At 43.5% G+C, this 25,882-nt stretch overlaps 1 protein-coding gene across 3 annotated transcripts in view; it reads left to right on the forward strand.

Annotated features, from left to right (window-relative positions):
- The first annotated feature begins 355 nt into the window (after positions 1–355).
- LOC102445657 (beta-Ala-His dipeptidase) overlaps positions 356–25,882 on the forward strand; it is a 37,738-nt gene continuing 12,211 nt past the window's right edge. Inside the window, exons 1-4 of one of the 3 annotated variants that reach the window (XM_006121403.4) lie at positions 356–474; positions 16,870–16,992; positions 18,913–19,056; positions 23,980–24,142. In XM_006121403.4, the coding sequence (XP_006121465.2) occupies positions 472–474; positions 16,870–16,992; positions 18,913–19,056; positions 23,980–24,142 (433 nt within the window). In that variant the 5' untranslated portion in view covers positions 356–471. Of the gene's footprint in view, positions 475–16,290; positions 16,310–16,797; positions 16,993–18,912; positions 19,057–23,979; positions 24,143–25,882 lie in introns of those variants that run through there. The other 2 variants (XM_075921068.1, XM_006121404.4) reach the window with 2 other exon arrangements.

Here is a 25,882-nt window from a genome sequence, read left to right on the forward strand (position 1 = left end):
CATGAATTATGGCTAACACTACACCAATTACCAATAGTGTGTGATTCTACTATAAAAAGTGACTGTGCACAAGAAAAGGCACTTTTTTCTTTAATAGAGCTGCTGCCTGTTTGTATTTAGTCAGATATGATTTTTAGTGATTAAACTCAATTTACTACTCTTTACTCAAATCAGCCTTCAAGAACTAACATACATAGCCTAGAGAGATGGATTCTAGCTGACCTCAGTTACATTATCTATCTAATCTCTCTTATGCACATATGCTTTTGTTGACATGTTCTAAGTCCTTCTCTGTAACCCTGGATATTAACCTGTGACATGAGAAACGTTAATGCTAATGAGCAACACATACCTTTTTTTTTTTAAATAAAAAGGGATAACACAGAAAAAGTCTAGCCTAGTGTGGCTTTCCACGTGTGAAGAGAAGACGTGACAAATAATTTGCTAAATCTTTAGCTTCAGAACTACATCATGGTAAGTCCTTTTATATAACTGTGTGCTTGGATTTAGATTTAAAAAACCTTTACCTGCAAAATTGCAATGTGCCTTTTCAAATGTGAGAGAACAAAAAAATCAAGGCATGGGCATGCAAATAGATGAAATGAGATCTGTAGCAGGCAGGCATGGATCCATGTTCTGAAAGATAAAGAATACTGGTTGACATAACCAAAGGGATTGTGTTTAGCTACAATAGTTATTAGCATTTCGTACACATTTCGGCTGTGTCTACACTGGGTCACTTATTCCGGAAAATCAGCCGCTTTTCCGGAATAAGCTGCGAGCTGTCTACACTGGCCCTTGAATTTCTGGAAAAGCAACGATGCTCTACTGTACAAAGTCAGACGCTATTCCGGAAAAACTATTCTGCTCCCACTCGGGCATAAGTCCTTATTCCGGAACACTGTTCCGGAAAAGGGCCAGTGTAGACAGCCCAATAGTCTTTTCCGGAAAAAAGCCCCGATCGCGAAAATGGCGATCGGGGCTCTTTTCCGGAAAAGCGCGTCTACATTGGCCACAGACGCTTTTCCGGAAAAAGGGCTTTTCCGGAAAAGCAGCCTGCCAATGTAGACTCTCCTTTTCTGGAAAAACTGAAAATGGAATTGTATTCCGTTTTAAGCATTTCTGGAAATTCATGCCAGTGTAGACACAGCCTTCATGTACATTTCAAAAGCAGAAGCGCCCACTGCGGGAACCAGTGCAAGCGGGGACTGAAGCAGTTTCCACTCACGCCTTTTCCCGCTGTGCCTCTGCCTCCCTTGCCCCCTGCAGGTGGTGCTGGGGAGAACCGGCTTTACTGGTTCCCCCAGCACCAGCTCCTTCTCTCTTCTGCCTTGGTGCTTCTCTCTGATGGAGGCAGCAAAGGGCAGTGGAGCAACTAATCCAATTCAACTGTCCGATAAGCATTTGCTTATAGTCGACATCTACAGCAGGTAAATCTAAGTATTCATATACCCAAGCCATAAGTAAGGGTCTGCTCAGGCTTCTGGCAACACTGAGATAAAGAAGTGGTCTGAAGTGTGAGTTTTTCAAGTTGTGGAAAATATGTATTAAGTAACTTCTCTCCTGGCTTTGTCTGCCCTCTCCCCTTCAATCCATAGCAGCACAGCTCCAATGCAGATATGCTTCCAGACCTTTCCCAGCGGCTGCTGGTTTTGGAGATCCCTTCTAAATGGAGGTCTCCAACAAAGAGAGGGTATTATGCCACAGTCAGTGCATTTTCAAGTTGCATGAACTTCTCAGCCAATTAACTATGGAAGTAGGAGAAACAATGCACACTTCCACTGCCTCCATTTGTACTCTCCCAGTCAGTGGTAGTGTTGCATTAGCATTTACACTGATACCCTTAGCATACTGATCTAATAAACATAATCCAAGATCCTAGCTGTTCACTAGCTGCTGTATAAGTGTTCATCTCAATTGCGAATACAGCATTAATCAGCTTGAGATGACCATTGACAATATTTCGCTCAACAAAGCAGCCTGAAGGGACTCACGACTAGAACAACTTCTCACCACCACTTGCATGAGACTAATATCTGAAGATAAGTTTTTAATTGTAAAATAATACATTTCTAAGCTTGCTGCCAGGATGCCCTGGTTGTGTTTTTGTATTTTGGGACAAAACAGAGGCCAGAGGAGGAAGACATTAGAAAAATGTATTTTCTGTTCTCTTGTTGCCGGTGAGGAGGAGATCTTGATCATTTAACTTCTTTTGTGAGAAAGTCCTATTGCAAGGATTCCTAAAGTTTTGTATGGTGACTCCTTTTACACAGCAAGCCTCTGACTGTGACTCCCCCTTTTAGTCTCTGCCCCAGGTCAGTGCGGCCCCAGGGTTCAAAAGTTCACCCAGCAGGGTTTCACCATCCCAACCTGGAGGGGCGGGGATCGATACACCTTACGTGGCCCGCTGGTGGCTCCGCCGATGGCTCCGCCTTTCCGTGGGGTTCTGCCACTGCCGTCGATGGAAGTCACTCCGTCACACTCCGCCTGTCATCCAGTGAGCCGCCTCCACTGTCCGGGTCCGCCAGCCGTCTCGGTCCATGCCCCTGGCTGCCAGCTGGCTGCTCCTGCCGCTGCTCCGCTGGCTCTCTGCTGCCTCTCCTACCAGCCACAGGTCGTCCCCGTCAGCCGCTCTGCTGTCCGCCCGCACCCGCAGGCACCGGTCATCCCGGCAAACTGCTCTGCTGTCCGCCTGCGCTTGCTGGTTGTCCCTTGTAAGCTGCTCTGCTAGTAGCCCAGCAGCTTAGCACCAGGCTCCCCTCAGCAACAGTGATTTCAGCTCTTGTTGCGCAGCACAGCGCCAGGCTCCCCTCAGCAACAGTGATTTCAGCTCTTGTTGCGCAGCACACAGTGATTTCAGCTCTTGTCCGCAGCACAGCACCAGGCTCCCCACAGCACACAGTGATTTCAGCTCATAACAGAGGAGCCTTAGCACTAGTGCTCCACTGGCCCACAGTGAAGTTAACTCCACAGCTCACAACTAGACCCCTTGGGGAAAAGCCGGAAAAAAGCGTCTAGACTGGCGCGATCCTCCAGAATAAAAGCCCTTTTCCGGAGGATCTCTTATTCCTACTTATTCCAGAGGATCGCGCCAGTCTAGATGCTTTTTTCTGGCTTTTCCCCAAGCCAGAAAAAAAGCGGTGGATGTGTTTATTTAAATCCCGTGGGGATATTTAAATCCCCCGCGGATTTTCCTATTCTGACTTACCTGCTTTGCATGACTTTTCCGGAATTAGGGGCCAGTCTAGACGTAGCCTGATACTATAATCACTTATACAATATCTGTCAAAGGTCTCCTTACCTGTGGTTTTGGATTTTTGTATGTTATCATTCTGAATGCTGAGGAATAAAGTAGTTTTATATTGCAACTTGCTGGCAAGAGTGTTTATATTATGTAATTGCTTTGTGCGTATGCTGTCAACATAGCAGTAATGTTATAGGAATAGGTTAGTAGTTTTTTTAAATAGCTTAAGACCTCTCCGGCACTCAGTATTCTTAAAAGTGTCCAGAAACCAGCCAGAAAGAGCAGTATGTAGGTAGATAGCCTTTGCCTTTCTAAATCTTAGTAAATATAGTTACTTGGGCCACAGCTGTGACCATGTGGTTTCTTTTGTTATGGAAAGAGCAAAAGACATCATAGCTACAATTCTAGTTTGGTATCGTTTTACGCCCACTGGTATACATCCCTGTGCACAGTGCAGAACAATGGAGTATTGGGACTGGAATATTTATTCAGATAAAGTGATTAAATGAACCATTCTTAATCCTGGGTAAAAAATGTTTTCTGGTGTAACTTTACATGAAGCTCAGTTCTGCTTAGCTCCCTGTTAAGAGTCTACTCTCCAGAAACAAGGGGTGACATTTCACATGTGTTGGTATATGACTTGGCTTTTTGTATATTGCATTATTAGTTGAAAGGTTAACTAAAAAGCTGTCATAAACCTCTGACCCAAAAGTTAATTGTTAGCCTATTCAGAACCTTTCTTGGTTAGTAACAAACCTTTTAATCAACTTGGTTAATTTGTCTTTGTTGTGCTACCAACATAAAAAGCTAGGCTTGTGGTTCAGTGTCTCCAATTCCTCACTTGCTATCAAAAAAGCTGCAAAAAGAAGAGCATAAAGAGGTAAGGGGTTTCTTTTCATATGTAATATTGAAAATAGTGCTAATAAATGTCCTGACTTTTCTTGAAGATAAGACTTGCATGACTTGAAATGTAGGACCAAATGTTAGGTAGTAGCACTGGATGGGAATTTTTGACTGTTTTTCTGTTGGAAAATGTCAGTTTGTTGACAAGGTTTCTTGGAGCCAGGATAGAAGGTTAAGTGATTTGGAACAGATATCTGAACATGGGTCTCCTGCATTTGAGGAGAGCTCTGACAGCTAGGCATTTGACTCTTCTTGTGTAGCTGTTTCTCTGTCTCTCCTGTTGGAACTATTCCTTTTTGTATCAATTAAATATTCATTGGGCCAGAGAGAGAATCAGGTGGAGTAGGGACATGAAGCTGGGCTATAGAATTAGTATCATTACATATTTAATTACATATTTATTAGGCCAAAGTGGAGCAGCTCCAACAGGAGAGATCAAAAGAGCAGTCGCAAGACAGTGCCGTCACCACTGGGTTATTGGCCATTCTGGGTTGGATGTCTCTTACTCTTTGTATTTTCTAGTTTGAAAAAAGATGTTGGAAGGTGTCGAGGAGCATGTCCCCTCGATGGTCCAGAAGTCCCCAAAGCTTGGGTCAGTGCTCTCTTTTCGCAGGGCAAACATGACCTGTAGACTCAGTTCCTCGCAAACATCCCTCTACCAGAGTATATGTGGCTTGGAGGCCTGTATCAAAGCACAGTTCCCTCTGTTTGGATATATACAGCCCTGAGGCCTAGTTACCCTGCCAAGGAGAACTGTGTGTGTATGTACAGCCCAGAGGCCTAGCACCAAAACACAGTTTCCTCTATCTGGGTATATATGGCTCAGAGGTCTAGTCCAAAACACAGTTCCCTTTATCAGGGTATATATGGCCCAATGGCCTAGTCCAGAGGTAAGCCTCCAAAAGTGCTAGGGAGCGGGGTTACTGTGGGGGAGAGGGAGGGGAACCCAGGCCCTCCTGCTCCACCGGGTCCCAGGGGAGGATTCTGCTGCCTGCTCGGTGGGGATTCCGGCCGAAGCGCGCCGAGCTCCCGGAGGACAATCCTCCACCCTGGGCCACTTCCTACTGTCCCCAGTGCACTGCTCCGCTCTCAGGATGTTGCTCCACGAGTCGCAACCTCCCAGGCCTCCGTGGCTGGAACGCTCATTGGGGCTGGGGCTGCAGCTGCTGTAACTGAAGCTGTTGCGGGTGAGGCTGTGGGTGAGGCTGTGGCGGCTGCTGCTGCTGCTGAGGTTGTGGGTGAGGCACCCACTGGTGGGGCTGCTCTGGAGCTCGGGCCTGAGCTTCTTGCCCTTTGGGGGTCAGCCCCGACTGAGTGGCTCCCTGGGGTTTTATACCTCTCTTTGAAGCATGCACAGCAGGGTTGGGAGGGTGGGGCCTTTTCAGCCAGCGGGGCCAGGGCAACCCCTTGCCCTTCAGTGCAGGGTTGATACATCCCGTCACAGAAGATTTCCTCTCACTCTAATATGGAACAAACTAAAATCACAATCTCACATTTTTTCACTAAATATAATTCTTTAGTTTTTCCCCTAGCTCTTGTAGCGCTATTATTTGGAATACTTTTGGAGCAGTTTTGGAAAAGGCTTTACAAAGTATTACACAAATAGCAACAGTTTGAAATGCTATCAGAGGGTGAAAGTGCTTTTCCACCTACAAGCCAAATGCCAGATCCTGCCAGCACTGGAGAGCTACCATTGTAGTTTATAAGGCTTTCAGGGTGAAACTCCATATTAAATTAGTGCCAGATTTTGGCTATGTCTAGACTGCAGAGGTATCCCAGAAAAGCAATGCTGCGTCAATGGAATGTGCCTGCTTTTTTAGAAAAATTTCCAAAAAAGTGGACATGTTCTTTTGCCATCTCTGTAAACCTCGTTTTATGAGGAAGAAGGGATGGCTCAAAAGAGCAGGTTTTTCTGAAATTTGGCGCTGTGTAGATGCGCCAAATTTCAAAAAAGCCTCTTTTGAAGAAAAGTGGAAAAAGATATGCAAATTGCAGTTTGCAATTTGCGTATCTTTTTCCGACTTTTCTTTAAAGTCTAGGTGTAGCCTTGGTGAGCAGTTAAGATCTTCCTGCAATTTGTTGAATGCCTTCTGCTCCTGTAGAGTGCATTGGGAGCAGTTTTGCATGGCTGAGCCCTTTCTATAGAATTTGCTGAATGAGAAATGTATGAATCAGCCATGTGGCCACAAGGGGTCTCGCTGCTTCAGTCAGAATTGTGTTCAAACGGTTGCCCTTTTGTGCACTAGGTAGGTAGTTCTATAGAAAATAGCTCAGCTAAGTTTTGCTGTTTGTTATTGTCAAACTACCTTCCTTAACAGCAGTTCCGTTAGGAAGATCTTACCTTCAAGAAACACATCATTTATTTGTCAGATGGCAGAACAAGGAGCAATGGTCTCAAGTTACAGTGGGAGAGGTCTAGGTTGGATATTAGGAAAAACTATTTCACTAGGAGAGTGGTGAAGCACTGGAATGGTGGAATCTCCATCCCTAGAGATGTTTAAGTCTCAGCTTGACAAAGCCCTGGCTGAGTTGATTTAGTTGGGATTGGTCCTGCCTTGGCAGGGAGCTGGACTTGATGATCTCCTGAGGTCTCTTCCAGCTCTATGATTCTATGAAATACATTAGGTTTTGAAAGCTGTAGAGTGTGTGTGTGTACTCCTTTGCCTTTGTATGCCTATACCATCCTATGAAACTACAGTCAGTCCCCGGGTTACGTACAAGATAGGGACTATAGGTTTGTTCTTAAGTTGAATTTGTACGTAACTCGGAACTGGCTCCAGATTCAGCCGCTGCTGCTGAAACTGACCAGGGGCTGACTACAGGAAGCCTGAGGCAGAATTGCTCTGCCCCCAGCTTCCTGGAATCAGCCACTGATCAGTTTCAACAGCGGCTGAATCTGGAGCCTGGGACAGAACAGCTGGGGCGCTGCCAGGTAGGTCCCCCCAGGACCAACCCGGCAGCACCCCAGCTGCTCTACCCCAGGCGTCCACAACAAAAGCCTGGTCTTCTGGGGGGGGGAGGGGCGCACTAGCTGTGCCCCCCCCCAACAGACCAGGGAGACCCGGAGCAAAACCGCAGAGGCGGCAGGGTCCCGCGCCTCTGTGGCTTTGCTCCGGGTGTCCCTGGTCCATTGGGGGCGGTCCCCAGCAGACCAGGGACACCCGGAGCAAAGCCGCAGAGGTGCGGGGACCCTGCCGCCTCCAAGGCTTTGCTCCGGGTGTCCCTAGTCTGCTCGGGGTGTCCCTGGTCTGCTGGGAGGGGTCCCCATCAGACCAGGGACACCCCAAGCAAAGCCGCAGAGGCGCGGGGACCCTGCCACCTCTGTGGCTTTGCTCCGGGTGTCCCTGGTCTGCTTGGGGTGTCCCTGGTCTGCTGGGAGGGGTCCCCAGCAGACCAGGGACACCCCGAGCAAAGCCGCAGAGGCGGCGGGGTCCCGCGTCTCCAAGGCTTTGCTCCGGACGCGTCTGGGTGGTCCCACCGCCCGCGAGTTCCAGGGCGAGAAAAGCCCCGTTCGTAAGTGCGGATCCGACATAAGTCGGATGCGCGTAACTCGGGGACTGCCTGTAGTTCCTGATGGTTTTTTGGTGCAACAGTGACCTGCTTTAGTGTTTCCAGAAGGTTCTGTTTGTTAAACCAACTTCCTTTATATAGCTCTTCCTGGTTGTTATACAAATGCTAACCAGAAGTTGCTGTTTTGTGTACTAGTAGTTCAACTATCATTTCTTCCCTTGGTAAACAGCACAAGATAATTGCTATCTAATTCCTTTTTTGGATTTACAGTACTTGGTTAGCTTGTTAACACCTGAGGGCTCTATGTCTTTTCTCATCCCTCTCTTGTCAGGTTTTTCATATACATGTTTACTCTTTGCTTAAAAAATCAGAATTTTACACAACCATTTGTCAGCCAATGGTCAGGGCAGTGGGTGGTGTGTGTGTGTGTGTGTGTGTGTGTGTGTGTGTGTGTGTGTGTGTGTTATACACCCGAGACTTCAATTGCTGGGACGGGGGCCCCTTCGCAGTGGGCAACCTGGAGAAGATTGACGGGCGCCCCAAGAAGTTTACAGGGAGAGCTTACTACACCTCAGATTTTGACTGCTAGGATACACGATCCCTTTGCAGCGGGCAGCCTGGGGAGGCTGAGAGATGCCCCAACGGATCTGTCCCATGGAAGCGACACGATCCAACGCTCAAGCTTTCCCTATATCTGTCCCTCATGACCGGCTGGAGTTCTTTTTAAAATTGTGCTTGGTTCTGTTACAGCAACTGAAGGAGTCAGGTCACAGCTTAAACAGTTACTATTTTATTGTTACAGGGTAAACTTAGCTGTTAAATGCTGCTACTGTGTTACTGATAACACAGCCACTACAAAGGATGGTGACAGAAATTACACTAATAAGTCACTTACAGGTACCATGAAACCCTGTTGGTTCTCTGAGCTCTTATTAAATGCATGCAAAATAGACACCTAGCAGGTATAATTCTCACCCCTGCGTTCCAGACTTGGCGTGGCCAGCATCTTTCTCTCAATCCCTCGGGAAGAAGTAGGGTGAGGTTGGGTGTCCCACAGACCTCGGGAGACAATCAATACCTGCCAGCAGGTGTAGATGATTGGAGCTCAAATGGGGTGGGCTACTAAACCCCTCTTTATACCCCTTGGGTCACGTAGGCTTCTTCCTGGTCTCAAGTGGCCAATTAGGAAAAATGGCTTTGAACACCAAGTTTCCCATGAAGGGTGCAAAACATAATTCACACCTGGGAAAATGCAGACAATGGGCACCTCTGGTATGTGATGGGCGAAGATTCCTCTCCTGGGACAGTGCAGGCGTGTCAATTACTGGTACTAGCCATCAGGGGGGCAGGAGGCCCTGGGTCATCAACTAGCCCATTTACTGTCTGGTTTCTGTTTATGGTAGAGTCAGGGACAGGCAGCACACCTGCGTTCCCAAGGCATCAAAGGCTGACTGCCTTTCTCTTGCTCTCTGGTTAGGAGGGGAACAAGATGGGGTTCATTTCTGGCTACATCATTTTCAACAAATGTCCAGTTGGACACTTGCAGAACTAATCATGGTACTCTTTCCCCCACAACACTTTAGTTGCTTTGCTTTTTTCCCTGATCTGTTGAAAGTTAATTGTGAATAAAATTCACAAATCCAGGGCTGCCGCTTCATTTGTGTGTTGGGCAGACTGTTGGGATAACTTCTGAGCCTTCAGCCGGTGAGTAGCCTCTTAGACCTAATCCACTTGCTTCCCAAGAACTTTGCTGGACTCCAAACCTTAGCATACAATTAAACTACACTTCAAGCACAGGGCACAGGTACAAGGCAGATAGGGATGTAAAATCCCATTAAAATAGTTAACTGGTTAAACTATTAAAATTACATTGTTTTACTGAAAAAACAACAAATAGTCTGGTAGCACTTTATAGACTAACAAAACATGTAGATGGTATCATGAGCATTCGTGGGCACAGCCCACTTCTTCAGATGACCAGAATGCTGTATGTCTAGGACCAAAATAAATAGGGGAGAGAGGAGCGGGGATGGAAGAAGGGAAAACTGGGAAGGGGGGGATTGTTTAACTGGTTAACCTCCTCGCAGGGGGCAAGGGGCTTGCTCCCATCTGCTGTGGGCAGGGACCTACCAGTCAGGCCACCACACTGTGGCGAGAGGCTGCTCTGGCTGGGCTGGTTAACTGGTTAACAGGTAAGCAGGCCAATAATTCTACTGCTTACCAGGTAACTGGTTATCCTCTTAAATCTCCATATCACACATTTAAATATACAAAGCACATCTCTGCCCTTATATACATTCGCACATTATATTGCATTTATTATACATTGCATCACATGTTCTGAGGCCCTCTTGGTCACTTTGTGAGAACTCTGTACTGCACACTCTTTCTATGCATTACTTATTCTTTACCTCATATTACACTCCAGGCTTATTTTATCCATTGTTATCTTGTCCATTGTAAATGGTTCCCTGTGTGTTTTCCCCCTTATCTTGGCTAGTACAGACATTCTGTTTCCAGCCTGCTGATCCATTTACTTTCCTAATTCTGTCTCCCAAGAAATAAGACCTCACCAATTACTCATGTCAAGGCAGGCATACACAAGCCCTCTTCCCCTACCTTCCCCCCCCCCAAAAAAAGAGGTCACCATAGCCATATCAGAAATCGCAAAATAAAAATAAGCATTTTCTATAGTTATTTATGCTAAAAGTGCTGTACTATTTTGGGGCATTCTAAACAAGGAAACATTCCTTTTTTTGACAATGAAAATTCATTTGAAACAATAAAACATTATAATAGACAAGGATAAGATACATATGATAAAGAAACAAATATCTTTCTTGCTTGACTAAGGAGCATAATCTGATCTCAAATATATGACTCAATCAAAATTATTTCATGCGTGTGATGTTGTTGGATTATGATATGACCAGAAGAAGTGGGCTGTGCCCACAAAAGCTCATGATATCATCTACATGTTTTGTTAGTCTATAAAGTGCTATTAAATGATTTGTTGTTTTTTTAAGTTTTTCCTGTTACAGACTAACTTGGCTACTCCTCCAAAACCCATAAAATAGGTCACCAGCATGTCTGGGAAAGGCTATTCAGGTAGGTTGTCTCATCAAAGACATTCAACAGACAGTGAAGCATGGGAAGTACCCAACTATCCTGAATGGACTTTCCTGCAAACCTTCCATCTGAAATGCGGGCAGTGGCATCCACTTGTAAAGAACTGAGTCATGTATGAACAGGTGACTTGTTCACATGAACAAACTCCATTCTGTGTCTGTACTTTTCCACAGCAAGAACAATGGGAGTCCCTCCACATGGCCGGGGATATAAAAGCTCATGGTAATTCCCTCATTTGTTCCTAAGCCTGCTTTTTACCTCAGGCGGAATTTAGCTACAAACTGAAAATCTAATGACGCATCCCAGCTGCATATGTACTTCAGAGACTTGACATAAACCAGCAGTTTGTTCCATCATTGCTACAAGATTGAAGCAAGAACTTTGAAATTGTTGTGTGTATTGATTCTTTTAACCATTTTAATTCTCACCCTTTCTCACGTCTTCCTTTTTATAAACTTAGATTTTTTATTCTAAAGGATTGGCAATAGCGTGGTTTTGGGTAAGATTCTAAATTAAATATTGACCAGGGAATGTGGCTGGTACTTTGAGATCAAAAGAACTTTTTTGGTGAGATTTGTTTTCATAACCTCTCATCTGTACAAAGAGTGTTACTGGTGATGTCACAAGAAAACTGTTTTTTCTGAGGGAATTGCTTGTATTACTTCTTGTTAGCCAGTGTGGTAAACCGAAGTTCTCTTTGTGACTGGTTTAGTGTGCCTTATAGTGGAGGAATCCCAGTCTTGGGCTGTAAGCAGCCCAGTTTCTAAGCTATTCGGCTATGTCTACACTGTAGCCTTCTTCCGCAAAAGCTTATGCAAATGAAGTGCGGAGTGGAATATTGATGCACTTCATTTGCATAATTAATTAGCAGACACTTTTGCACAAGAGACTTTTGCACAAGAGCTGTTCTTCCTGAAAAAGTTAGGAAGAAAAGCTCTTGCGCAAGAGGAACTTTTTGCACAAAAAGGAGCATCTACACAGGTCCTTTGTGTGCAAAAGCCTCTTGTGCAAAAGCGGCTGCTAATTAATTATGCAAATAAAGTGCAGTGATATTCCACTCTGCACTTCATTTGCATAAGCTTTTGTGGAAAAAGGCTACAGTGTAGACGTATCCTCTGAAATAAAGACTCTCAGTAGTGTCTCCTCAAAGCCCCTTGTTACACATACGTGCAACAGAACCTGAAAAGCCACTTCTGTAATGTGAAATTAAGACACACGACATGTAACTGGGTTATAGTTCCTGTATCAAGTTTAGGGAAGGGGGCTACCTGAGTAGTTTTTACACACATGGACCAAACGTGACTCTAAGAAGATTACTGAGTTGCTACAGATGAGAACAAAATTTCTACAACTCGCTAAGCACAACTGTCTTATTACACTGTTCACCTACTGTGATGGTTGAGGGCTAACTATACCTGTGGTCTCTCCCTTAGTCTCTCCATGGTCACTCCTTCTGAGTGGCAGACTTGGATTTCTCCCAGAGTATGGAACTCCACCGTTCATGACACATTAGACTCCACATTAAGCTAAAACAGCCTCTATTCCCACTGTCCTGTTAAGGGCAATTGATGCTTCAGACTCTTCAACAATTGGACCTCTGTAACAAATAGATTCACTATCTTCACCCCTCTGGGTAGAGCCCTGTGGTTCTGCTGTATTTGGCACCTACAAGAAATTTGCCATCTGTGAGCCTGTGACTTATTGACTGTTGATTAAGGTGAATTAAAACAGCTTCTTTCCAGCAACAATATTATGTGTAGAACTGTGCAAATAACTTTTATTTTTAATTTGATCACTGAACTGAAAAATTGAAGGAAAAAAACCCTATTTTAAATTGACTCAAACTGAAGTAAAAAAATAGATTTCTAAATCAAGTTGTTTTGAATTAAAATCAAAATGTTACATTCACAAAATGTAGAAATTAACTGTTCTGAGTTTTGGGGAACTTGGGGTGGTGCAAGGAAGGAAAGATTTGACCAAAACTGTTATGCAAATTCAACACTAATTTATAGATATTTTGGTCAGCCCCAAACTGCATTTTTTTTGACTAACGTCTTTTCACTCACAGGTAGACACACAGCAAGCAGAGAAAAGTATTAAAACAACAAAAGAGTTGCATGTCTTGGTCTTTCTAATCCTAAATCTTATCATTTCTCTGAAAACTTGGCCCAGTCTATCTGCCTCAGACTCTATCCAAGCAGGGCCAGTATATTGGTTCCACTGCTTTCCTGTATTTTCTGCCTCTTTTTTTGTCAGAATATCCTTTTGAATCAGGTGCTGGCACTTTATCCCTTCACAATCTGAAGAGGAAGGGGTTTTTGTTCCAGTTTCATGTCCTTTTGATTTAAGGCCCTACAGTCTTGGCAAATCAGTTGTGTAACTGGCCACTGGAGATAATATCTTTTCAGTTAATAGTCCAGTCACATTACTTAACTCTTCGAAAATTATTTACCCAGAGATATCTTACCTTTTCTTCTTAACATTAAACATCTTCTCATTAAACTAACCCAAAACGTTCAGGAAGAGCTGTGTGTAAACTCGAAAGCTTGTCTCTCTCACCAACTGAAGTTAGTCCAATAAAATATTATTAAAGCTAATGTTAAAAATGTATATAACACACAAGAAAAGAGTGTCTGTACATCTAGGGATAGTGTTTAGATTATCCACAAATACAAAATCTGTATTAAAAGTCATCAGATACATACAGTGCATAATCAGCAATAACTCAAATTTAGATGAATAAATTTAGCAATACGGTTTAGGTGTTAGCATGAAGTATTTGGGTACATCACTCATGAAAAGTATACAGAAAGTTGGTTGGGAATGGCAAATATATCAGTGATTGTCTCTCGGTAATTGAGACTTTAGAGTAGAAAAATAGAATCCATCAGTTAAAATATAGAATCCATCAGGGAAGTATTTCACTTAATTTTCCCCAGTTGTGCTTCTTATAGACATTCCAGTTCATCCCTCTTGGTATTGCCGTTGGCAGGTGATGTGTTCTAGTTAGATGTCCCTTGATCACCTGATGGTTTCTGATACCATAAGTTGTCAGCGAAGTGTAGTGTTGACTAGTTTCATATTCTCTCCACATTTCCTCATTATAGGATTTCCATGTGCCCAGGGTTCCAATGATCAACACATATGTCCAAATCTGTTAACCCTTCGCTCACAAAGTTTTGGGCAGTGGGGTGTATTTCTCCACTTTTTCAGCCCTGGCGTCATGGAAGGCGGAGGTTTTATTCTTGAAGGTCACTGTGGTGTCACAATCATAATCTTTTTCTGGTCCTCATTGGTAATGACGATGTTCAGTCATAGATGGCTGCCTATTCCAATAATGGCGGTACTCACCGCCTCCTTCCCAGATGGCTCTGAGTAGGCAATGTAGGATGGCATCATATCACAGCTGCCAGGTTCTGGAATGGGGCTTGTAGCTATACAGGATTTGGGATAGTATCTTGCTGGCATAGTCTAGTGATGTAGGAACTGGGGCTAATTTCCACAGAGGATGGTTCCAGTTGTGGTGGAACTCAATTGAGCCAGGTTCTGTGGATGAACCTCCAGTCAGCAAATTAGGTGAAGGTGCCCCTGGGGAGGAAGTGATTGCTGGCACACCATTTGCACATCAGCTTAAAGGCCTTGCCCTGGCCTGTCTTCTGGTTCGTGCTTTCCACATACTGGCCATTTTTAAATTTTCCTTTATGTAATGACAGCGACTGGCTTTTGACTTCTTGCTATGCTGATCATGTTGGTTTTGTGATCTCCTGGAAAGCCTCATTCATTTATATCTAAAAATAAAGATATTTTCTAGCCCTTTCTGAATTAATGACGAGCATTTCCGGGTACAACCAGAGTCTTGCAACAAGGAGTCATCCTTCTTCTTATGGTTTTCACAAGGGCTGATTTAATTCCTCCCTTCTTAAGAATCTTGTGTCTCCCAAATCTTGCATGGTATTTCCAGTCTGACAAGCCCTTTTGTCTCAATTCTAAGGGCTCTCACTCAAAAATGGGCTCCACGCCACAAATGTTTGTAGCAGTTTTCACTCTGAACCCTTAGGGGAAAGGTTCAGTTCTGGACTCTATTGCAAGCCTTTTATTAAATCCTTGCTGCACGCTTCTCTTGCTACAAGTGATCAATGGAATATTTAATCTATCAGTTGCATATTAGCTTAAACTATGAATGGTTTATTAGCTCCATCTGCTGGATGAAACTTTTCCCTTTCTTTATCTGGAGTAAAACCCCTCACTAATTAAAGGAAATTGTTATTCTGGTCACTGCTTTTTTAATCTCTCACCACTCTTAGTATTTCTATAGTATCCCCATATTCAATCTCTACATTTTAGAAACCTGAACATTTTTTTCTTTTGATGTGTTATACATTTGCCTCTCTTTTAAATAATGAGCAAAGGATTCCCTACAACCCATTTTCATTACCTCTACTGTACGTGCCAGTAACATTCAAATATCTGCTACATACAATATGCCAGTTTGTCAGCTTAACACTGCTGTCACACCATGCTTGTTGCCATACTTTCTCACCTTCTTCAGATCCCTATTCAAGAATCCCCTCTTCTGTAGTGACTACAAGAAATCAGTCAACTACAGTCTCTAGTATGGCACCCTGGGGACCTGACTGGTGTTGAACCAGAAAACTGCTGAATCATGGAAGGTCAATATTACCTAGCAGCATTACCAACACTTCCGCTGCTTACTGGACTCCTAGAAAACATTTATGGGTAAATTAGAGCTAGGTGACAGCACAGGACCCTGAAAGCCAGAACTGGTGTCTGTAAACAAACTTTATATGACCACAGGAAATTTAGCAACACCCATGGCCAGTGGACATCTGGCTAACTAAAATCATGCTGCACCACAGATGTTGCTGGACCAGAGAGTGCTGCACTTTAGAGGTTCAACCATTAGTAAAGGTTTGGTTTCATGTGGACTTAGGTGATGATAGGTACATTTTAGAAAAGAGTGATAGCTGGTATCTTCAAGAACCATCAAGCTGTTCAATATCTATCACCACATGAAATTATTTTCACTATCCTTGTTCTCTCTCTTTCCTTTTTCTCCTCTTCTTGTCAGTCTCACTTTTATATCTTGTTCTCTCACAAACATCACTAAAACTGTAATTAAAACTAGAGGCTAAAATGCCAGTAATGAATTTTTGCATTGTATGTGCCGGAATCAAAGTGTGGATGTTATAGAGTGTGCATACAGCATCATGATGAGTTTTGTGGACTCCGTCGTAAGTATAACTTTTTTGCACAGGCAGCTCATTATTTTAAATCCCAGAATTCCTTTTTCTAAAAGGACACTCCCTACAAAGCTATTTAGGTTTTAGCCTCGCCTTTATAACGTAAATATCTATATTCCTGCTCAGCGAAACATCATCAGAAACTCCAAGAACATAGTAGGAGAAGAATTTTCAAACCTTTGTAAAGCAAGACAAATATTTTAAGTATAGTGGCTTATTAAATCTTTTTTTTCTAACATTTGTGGCAGGACTATATGAGACAGTAAGTGATTTGTGCATTTATCAAATGTTTCAGCTTTGCCCTTGTGTTTAATCATCCACAAATGCCATTTATTGCCTCATTTACATCTCATTCAGGATGTTTAAATAAATTGAATGTAATGTATGTTATTTAACTGGTTCTTCTTCCTTTTTTGAAATATTGGAATAGGAAGATGAGCTTTTTGGGCCATTGGTGTTTGTTTTTGCGTTTGCATTTACCCCCGTGTATGTTTATTGTGTTGGTAGAGTCTGAGATTGTTTCACAAATTCATATGAAGCAATAAATATCTCCTTAGAAAATGTTTGAATATTAAAATCATTCCCAGAAGATGCTTGTTGTCTAGACAGTGCAAAACTCATTTACCATTTTCCCCCCTACAGGCTGACCAATAAACTCTGCATGCTCTATGTAGTAAATGCCTTTGCCTAGTGCAGTGGGACTTTAAAGCAGACTGACCTGATGATTGTGCAGTGGTTATTTATGGCTGCCTGCCCATCAGTGAAATGTACATGACAAATGCTCTTCTCTTTAATATAGCAAATTGTGTCTTGAACTTGCAGATATTGATTGTCTCTGTTGTCATGCTGCTCTTAGAGGCAGGAAGATCCTCATCCTCCTCAGCCTCAGGCTTGGGGAATCAGATCTTTCAATACATCGATCTTCATCAAAATGAATTTATTAAGGTAAGAGCTATCCATATGATCAAATACCTACAGTGCAGAAGTGAAGTAATAAAGACCAACAATGAGACCATCTTCTTTTCTATTCTAAGGGGAAAATACAGAGCAGGCTTCCATACTTCCACAAGGCTGCAGACACACCTGAAATACCATGTTTCACTGTGCAGCAGGGTTAGGCAAGGGAAAGTCTATGGTGAGGACTCAGCACCCTTCTTGTGTTCCATGTAGCAGAGATCAGTGGTGGCTTTGCACGCAGTGCCATGCAACATGGGAATACAGGTGGACTGTGGCCAATACTAATAGATCCATGCATAACATGCAAATCCATACTGAGCCAAAACCTTGCATAAAGGGGAGAGGCAGGCTACGTATGCTGTTTCTTCACTCACCTTGCCATGGAGACGTGCCAGCTCTGTATTGATGACTGGATGGGAGGAACAGAGTGGGGGAGGGAACCTGACGGGTCTTTTCCCCTGTGATGTTTCTGTGCATTTTTGTGAGTGCCTTCCAAGGGATAGAGCAAGCAGGTTTCCTTGGAGGTAGGAAGGATAAGGGGGGTCCTGCAGGTAGGGAGGTTGCAGAGCTCCTCCAGTGGTGCAATGGATAAGGTACCTGCCTCGGGAGCAGGAGTCTGAGTGCCTGAGACCGGCCCACCCTGGTAGCAGCCTGTTGGTCTGGGCTATGATCTTTTCTCCAGGATTTAGCCTTTCCTGGTGTGCTTTTTGGGAAAAATGTAGGGATCAGTTTGCATTGGGGAAAAAAGAACAGAGTGAGATATGATTCATTTCTGTCAAATTATGAACACACTTGGTTAGAATTGCTCAATAGTACATACTTGTTATAAGAGTGGGCATGCCTGAAAGTAGATGAGGATTGTCTAGACAAATCATGCCAAGATGCAATTACCCAGTTCAAAGTAACAGCCTTTAATACTACTCTGGGCCCTCTCTACATTCCCCTAGGGTGTGTCTAGACTACATGCCTCCTTCGACGGAGGCATGTAGATTAGCCAGATCGGAAGAGGGAAATGAAGCCGCGATTAAAATAATCGCGGCTTCATTTAAATTTAAATGGCTGCCCCGATCTGCCGATCAGCTGTTTGTCGGCAGATCGGGGCAGTCTGGATGCGCCGCGCCGACAAAGAAGCCTTTCTTCATCGGCACAGGTAAGCCTTGTGAAACCAGGTTTACCTGTGCCGATGAAGAAAGGCTTCTTTGTCGGCGCGTCGCGTCCAGACTCCCCCGATCTGCCGACAAACAGCTGATCGGCAGATCGGGGCAGCCATTTAAATTTAAATGAAGCCGCGATTATTTTAATCGCGGCTTCATTTCCCTCTTCCGATCTGGCTAATCTACATGCCTCCGTCGAAGGAGGCATGTAGTCTAGACACACCCCTAGAGTGAGGTTTACATCCCATGATGACAGCTAGCTTAGAATTATCTAAAATGGATAGAAGATGGAAAGACAGATCATCCTTCCCATGCAAAATCTCCTAAAACACCTTATCTTTAAGGAATCTACAGGGGCACGCTCTGTTTGCTCTGGAACTCCATGTGTACTCTGTGTCAACAAGGCACAGCACAAGGGACAAGCAGAAAGGTAATCAGATGTGTGGGGGTCTCCTGATGGAATCAAGAGGGCTGTTTCCATGAAGCTCTGGGTGAGGTAATCAGATGATTCTGACCACTCTGACATTAGCAGCAGAGCTGACATTTTAGCAAGAGATAAAGTCATCACCTGTCCTGACATTTCTTTGCCAGATAGAACAGGCACAGAAGCAACAGCTCCCGCATGGCCATGCCATTAAAAAAAGCTGAAAATGGGTGTGTTTTGAGTTCAGCAGGCAAGACACAGTGCAGATGATCTGGTTCTTATACAGTCCCCCACTGACACATTTAATTGCATACCTGGCTTCCTTTGCAGATCCTTAAGGAATGGGTGGCAGTGGAAAGTGATTCTGTTCAACCACGGCTAACACAAGAAGTGACACGAATGATGGAAATAGCAGCAGCCAGGCTTCAAGCTTTAGGAGCCACTGTTGAGTTAGCACAGCTGGGTACCTCCCAGGTACCTGTTTATCATTGCTATCATTTGTATTTTAACTGTGAGTTCTATCTCCTGGAACTGATGTAATGTATGGATAATTCTCATTGGTAGGAAGGAGAGAGACACCCTTTGTCACATGGATACAGAGGCCTTCTCACTTCTAAGCACAGGATCAAATCACTTCCTCCCCTTTCTTAAAAATAGGCACTATATTAGCAGTTCTTCAGTCATAAGTTATGACGCCTGATTTGACAGAGTCACTACAAATCCTTGCTATTGGACTTGCAATTTTATATACTGGTTCCTTCAATATTCTTGGATAGAGATTATTCACACTCCTTCCCATGTAGGGTGCTATCAAAGACTAAATAACCTAACTAAAATTTGCAGGTGGACAAGCCATGATCTGCCAGATAGCAGTGAACATTTTCCTTCAATCATATAAAAGGGATTGTACATCTAGTTGAAATTTCACTGGAGTATCCCTGTTGGGAATAACATTTCTCCAGTATAAATCTTCAAAAACATAGAGATTTCTTCCAGAGGAACCTATGACAGAGTCTGGTGATAGATGCAGAAATGAGTACAAAAACAGCTCCAATATCAAGTTCCATTCGTGTAGAAATTCCTTCAAGCTAAGCTGTGACCCACATGACATTTCTGACACCAGCTTGTGCTAAATCTTGGCCAGTGTCACTAGAGCACTAATGTTTTTTCCACATTATGAATTCTCAACTCCCATCTTCTCTTAGGTTCAGTCTTCATAGGTGTTGTCTTGAATAGACAATTAATCTACAATTGTGAACTGTGACAGATCACAGCAATGTGTCCTTTCTACTAGCACTTCTTGCAAATGGCCTGTTGTGTCCAGCAAGCCTTCTCAACATTCATAGTTTATGCATGGTGGCCACACAGAAATTCCATACATGTCCATAGTTTTCTGTCTCATGAGTTCATGAGATGAACTTCTCAGTTCATGGCAAAGTCTAAAGAATCCTCTGCAGTTTCCATTGCAATAGCCACTGCAGCAGCCTTCTTGAATGTAAGCCCTGATACAGTAAAACAACTTTTTCAGGACTCGGTCATTGCACTAGTTGGTCATGTAGGGGATCACTTAATATTTGTCTGAACTGACAACATTTTTAGAGCAGCAATAAACTTCTCTGCTGACTCTCCATTTCCCTGATGTCTGATGAAACTGATAATATGGGTAGGAAAAAGTGTTCCTACATTGTGTGAATTGTGGCATATGTGGCAGTTCTGGGCACAATTGTTGACAAAAGATCGTGCAGCAGTCCATATGATTTTGGACTGTTTACTGTCTGTAGGTGTGTAACTCATCATCTGACTGGAATAGAATTGCAAGTAACAAATAACTCAAAATGTCTGAGATATACCACCTATCATTTGCAGTTGTCAAATTCACCAACATTGCCCACACAAGTTGCCATTTCTCTTTTCTGTTGGACATCAAACCTCCTGGACACCTTCTCTGCCACAAGGAAATTCTTTTGTTTGTTTGTTTGTTTGTTTGTTTGTTTGTTTGTTTGTTACTGAGCACCTGCACAGATCAATCTGCCTCTTTTTGCCTGCATGTCACTGCTGCAGACTGTAGAATTCTTCCTTTGGCTGTTTTTGGGCTCCCTCTACTGTCCGTAGACTCTCTCGGTATGTCTAGACTGCAGGGTTTTTTCAAAAAAAGTGGCCTTTTTTTAAAATTTCCCTGCGTCTAGACTGCTGCCACATTCTTTCGAAAGGAAATAGAAAGAACGCAGTGGTTTTTTCGATTGCAGAAAACCTCATTTTCCAAGGAAGAATGCCTTTTTTCAGAAGTGCTCTTTCGAAAAAAGGCGCTATGTAATGCAAACTGCTTTTTCGAAAGAGAGCATCCAGACTGCCTGCAGCTTGCTTTTTCAAAAGTACTGGTTGCAGTCTAGATGCTCTTTTTTGAAAGAGGCTTTTTCGAAAGTATCTTTCGAAAAAGTCTCTTTCGAAAGAGGCTTGCAGTCTAGACGTAGCCTCTGTACAGACTAAGCTGCTGCTAAGTCTGCCAGCTTGCACGTGGTCTGTCAATATGATTGGTTACTTCTCCCTCGCTTCTTTGTTTCAGAAGCTCTGAGCAGCAATCTCTTCTTTAAGTTTTTAATTGCAAGTTCCCCCTCTCTCTCTGAGTGGTTTGCACTCTCCCAGTAGCAAAAGCAGAAGTCTGTCACCTTGCACCTCTGCATGATTGTTCCCTCTTTTCACAGTATTATTTCCTGACTTTTTCTGCTTGTCACTAATGCAGTAGGAACACTGGACATGCACACGATAGAAATCCTTCATTGCCAACAAGAGTGCCATTTGCAGGAGATTTAGGGGGCAGTAGCCCCCCTCCTAAGTTTGAACCCCTGGATTTCATACATGAGGTCTGCTTAAAGCTGCATACCCTGGCTTCAGGTCTTAAATGTAACAGAGTTTGAACTACTTGCAGCTTTACCTTTGGAGCACGGAGTTTGTTATAAAAAGAGGGAGACAGGGTGATTAAGAATAACAAAAGGCTGGGCATTCAAGCAATTGAAGGATTGTTAGATCATCATGAAAACATTGCTGAGTACTTCACTTAAAAGATAGGGGAAAGGAGAGTAGGAATGAGTGTTGTGCTGCAGTGATCTGCGTTTTGATCACTGCTGTTAAACTTCTCATAAATGTTCTTGAAAAAGGGGTAAACAGTGACTAATCCAAAGGGATCTCACAAAATTGGGAGACTGGGCAACACAAGGACAGATGGAATTCAGTGTTAAGTGCAACATAATGCATATGAGAAAATATAATCCTAACTATAGATACAAAAATGATGGGGTCTAAAATAGCAATTACCACTCAAGAAAGAGATCTTTGTGGATAGTTCCCTGGAAACATCTGTTCAATGTGCAGTTCAGTCTAAAACTAAAAAGCTAGCGGAATACTGGGAATCATTAGGAAAGGAATAGATAATAAGACAAAATACCATGTTGCCTCTACATAAAGTCATTTCATGCCCACATCTTGAATAATGTCTGCAGATTTGGTCACCTTATCTAAAAAAAAAGATATATTGGGTTTAGAAAAGGTACACAAGAGCAACAGAAATGATTAGGGGTTAAGGAACAGCTTCCATATGAGGTGAGATTAATAAGACTGGGACTTTTCATCTTGGAAAAGAAATGACTAAAGGGTGGGGGGATATGTTAGAAGTCTAGAAAATCATGTGAATGGTGTGGAAAAATAGAATAAGGAAATGTTATTCATTCCTTCACTAACATCACAGAAGAAGCTGACCCAAGTAAATGTATAAGCAGCAGATTTAAAATAAACAAAATAGGTGACGGGATAGATCATGATGATTGTCTCTTCTGTTTATTCCTTGTGAAGCATCTGGCATTGGCCACTGTTGGAAGACAGGATACCGGGCTAGAAGGACCTTTAGTCTGACACAGTATGATCATTCTGATGTTCTTATATAGAGCCCAAATGTTTCTGCCCTGTGCTGTAACCCGCTAGACCCCACTCCTCTCCCAGAGCTGAGATAGAGCACGTAAGTCCTGACAGGGGTTTGTCTCTCTCTCCACAGAGTTAATAACAAAGTAAGAATATACATTAAAATGTTAAGGCTAACCAGTGTCCCTTAAGTGACTTGCCACAAAATGGCAGAATATGCTAGTGTTAGAACTGAGTGGGTCTAATATTTATTTATTTTATTTTCTTTCTTTTATAAAGGAATTAGATACAGTGCTCCTGTCAGCTAACTGTTACCTTGTCTGCCAAAAAGTAGAGTTTTCCAATGCCTTACTAGCCCCTGAAAAGAGATGATGTGTGTGTGGGGAAGGGCGGATGTGCCCCCCCCCCCACACACACACATTTGGTGCTTGGCTTATACTGAGCATGCTCAGGAACACTGCTAAAGCCTCTGTCCTCAGTTCATTCCCGTCATGCTCTCACTCTCTTTCCTCCTCCCCTCATCCTGGCATACACAAATTGCCCCCCCCCCAACACCAAAATCTGAAATGGCACCTCTGATTGCCAAATGCAGTATTTGGACCCAGCAGAAAAGGAGATACGGACACAGAGAAGCTCATTTAAGCATGTTTACTTGTCATGGAAAACTTTATTGTTCTTGAATCAAAACTGAAACCATCCCAAAATTAAAGGTTTGCACTGGGGAGGAGGAGAGTGCTCAAACATTTGAAGGGACAGGGCATCACTTTTCTTTCATACTGTAGGAAGGAGAAAATACTAAACCTCTTACAAATTCCCTCTCCCACCAATGTAATGCAATGGCTACCTTCCTTTCACACAGACCAAGTGTACCTGTTAGTGCAATGCTGTCTGCAAACTCTGCTCCTCTTCCTTTTAAACAGAGATGCTCCTTTTGTGAGCCATCCAGTCTTCTCTCGCCTGTGCAGAAACCTGTCTTGTGTGGTAGTAAACAGCCGTGTTAACTTGAGACCTTAGCCTGTTTTCAGAATGGTGTGCAACAGCTGCCAGTGCTACCTCCCATATATTTCATTTTTCAGTAGATTCCACAAGCCTGGAACTTCAATCTGTCCCACAACCAAACTCAAATGTGGTTCCTGTGCAGCTTTTCATTCATTCTCATGTCACACATGGACAGCTTTCTATCCTCTCCATTACAGGCTGAGTTTGGGAGGGAACTGAAGGGCCTATCAAAGAGTGGACCTAGCTATCATTGTATTGCAGTAAAACTTTAGATGAACTCTTCAGTTGCACCTCAGAAGCTCAATAGCTGGGGTGAAAATCCTAGTTTCTGAATATGCTTTAAAGAAGGGGTGGAAATCAAATTTGACAACCTACTTTGATAAGGGTTATTTAAATATGGGCAATTCCAGTTCTGGTTTGTAGTGACTTGCATGTTCTCATAAAGCTTTGGATTTTCTTTATTACTGTGTAAATGTTCCTTCACAGCTGCCTGATGGCCAGAGCCTTCTGTTGCCTCCTCTGATTCTAGCAGAACTTGGTAAAGATCCACAAAAACCCACTGTGTGTTTCTATGGACACCTGGATGTACAGCCTGCCAAAAAAGAAGATGGATGGGAAACTGACCCTTACACACTGACTGAAACTGATGGTCTGTACGGGTTTATTATTCTTGCACAAGTATTTGTATGCATGACACTAAACTACGGAGTGGGAAGAGGTTGGGTCAAAACTCAGTCCTGGTGTAAGAAAGTTCTGCTCCTATGGAAATCTCTGGAACAAATTCAGGGGAAATGGGCCTACAGGAGCTGTGCTGTCATTGCTTGAGTCCTGCTTGTGACTAGACAGTATCACTGGACAGTATGAAAGAGCCAGTAGGAGTTAATCAGGGTTGGTTGTTAGGAGCAGGCAAGCAGGTCAGTCATCTTGATTGCAGACTTTCAGTGGGCACTGTATTGTTGTGTTGCTTTGGGCTTTTGAATTTGTGTGTGTGTGGGTTGGTTGGTCTTTTGTTCCTTTGGTTGTTGCTGTATTTTGATTGGCTGACTGGTTTTGTTTTTGTTTTGGCTCCATTGATTTCTTAGCTGTGGGCTACATGGGGGTTTTGTTGGTTTTTTTGTTGGTTGTTTGGATGGTGGTTTGCTCAGACACTAGTGGGCTAGAAACAATTTCTGCCTTGGCCGACAAAACCGATCAGGGCATGTTCCTGCTTAGAAATACCATGCCTCAGAAGAGGATGATACAGAATGAATAGTAGCTTCCTCCCATTTTGCTGTGCCTATCCTATACCACAGATCTATAGAGCTCTGCCAAACGACCTTCTAGGGGGCTGACTCTGGTGGAGTGGGATGCATGGAACTCAGTCATATTCCCTCCCTTAATTTCATGCTCCCAAGAGAAATCAAACAGATCTCAGGCAATGACTTCATTGTAGAAAAGGAAACCATGAATCCAAGATCACAGTAAGTCAGTAGAAAAGTAACTCAGAAACCTGACTCCCATTCCTGTTCTCTGACCACTAGACCACTCCATCTCACTTTTTGGGACCAATTCCCATCAAATTTACCAGATAACTCTATTGATTTCAATGGGAGTAACTCTGGATTTATACCAATGTACATGAGAGAATATTCTAGTCCTTCATGAATGTATGCAAATTTATCAATTTGAAAAACTTTGTTAATAATACCCCAGGTTGTATCCCTGGATGCATATATAGGACTTCTAGGTAGTGTGCGATCTCTACACACATCACTTCTGAGTGATACCATCCCTATAGTTCTTTTTGTGGGCTTCATGCATGTTGTGTCAAACTGTATGTACAGAATTATTGTGGTCTGGACAAACTTCTGTTAAGAACTAAAATAAAACTAGCACATAGACTTGAGCCACAAATAAAGACTGGAACATAGAGTCCTCATAGGTCTAGTGCAGCGGTTCCCAACCACTGGTCCATGGACCTCTGTTGATCCGCAACCCGCTGGCTGCTGGGCCACAGCAGCTGCTGGAGCTCAAGTCGGCTGTTTGTGGTGGCTCAGCTCTGGCAGCAGTGGTGGCTGAGGCACGGTAGGATGAGCTGGAGCAGGAGGTGCCTCCCTCCCTCTTCCCGCCTCTGTGATTGGGGAGAAGTACGTGAGGAGGGAGGGGACATGAAGGAGGAGGGAGCATGTGCACCGCCAATGGCCGCTCCCCCTGCCCATGTGGCAGTAACTGCCATGCTCCCTCAGGAGGCAGCCTTGCTCTGGGGAGTCAAGGAATTTTGGGTGGGTAGGGGTGCAGCAGCGGCACACTCTGGGACGCAGATTTCTTTTCAACCCTTTCCCCAGATGCTAAGGGAGTGAGGAGAAAGTTCTTGCATTCTGTGCATGCCTCTCACACGTGGCTGGTAAAG

The sequence above is a fragment of the Pelodiscus sinensis genome, chromosome 2 (genome assembly GCF_049634645.1).
Source record: "Pelodiscus sinensis isolate JC-2024 chromosome 2, ASM4963464v1, whole genome shotgun sequence".
NCBI lineage: Eukaryota > Metazoa > Chordata > Testudines > Trionychidae > Pelodiscus > Pelodiscus sinensis.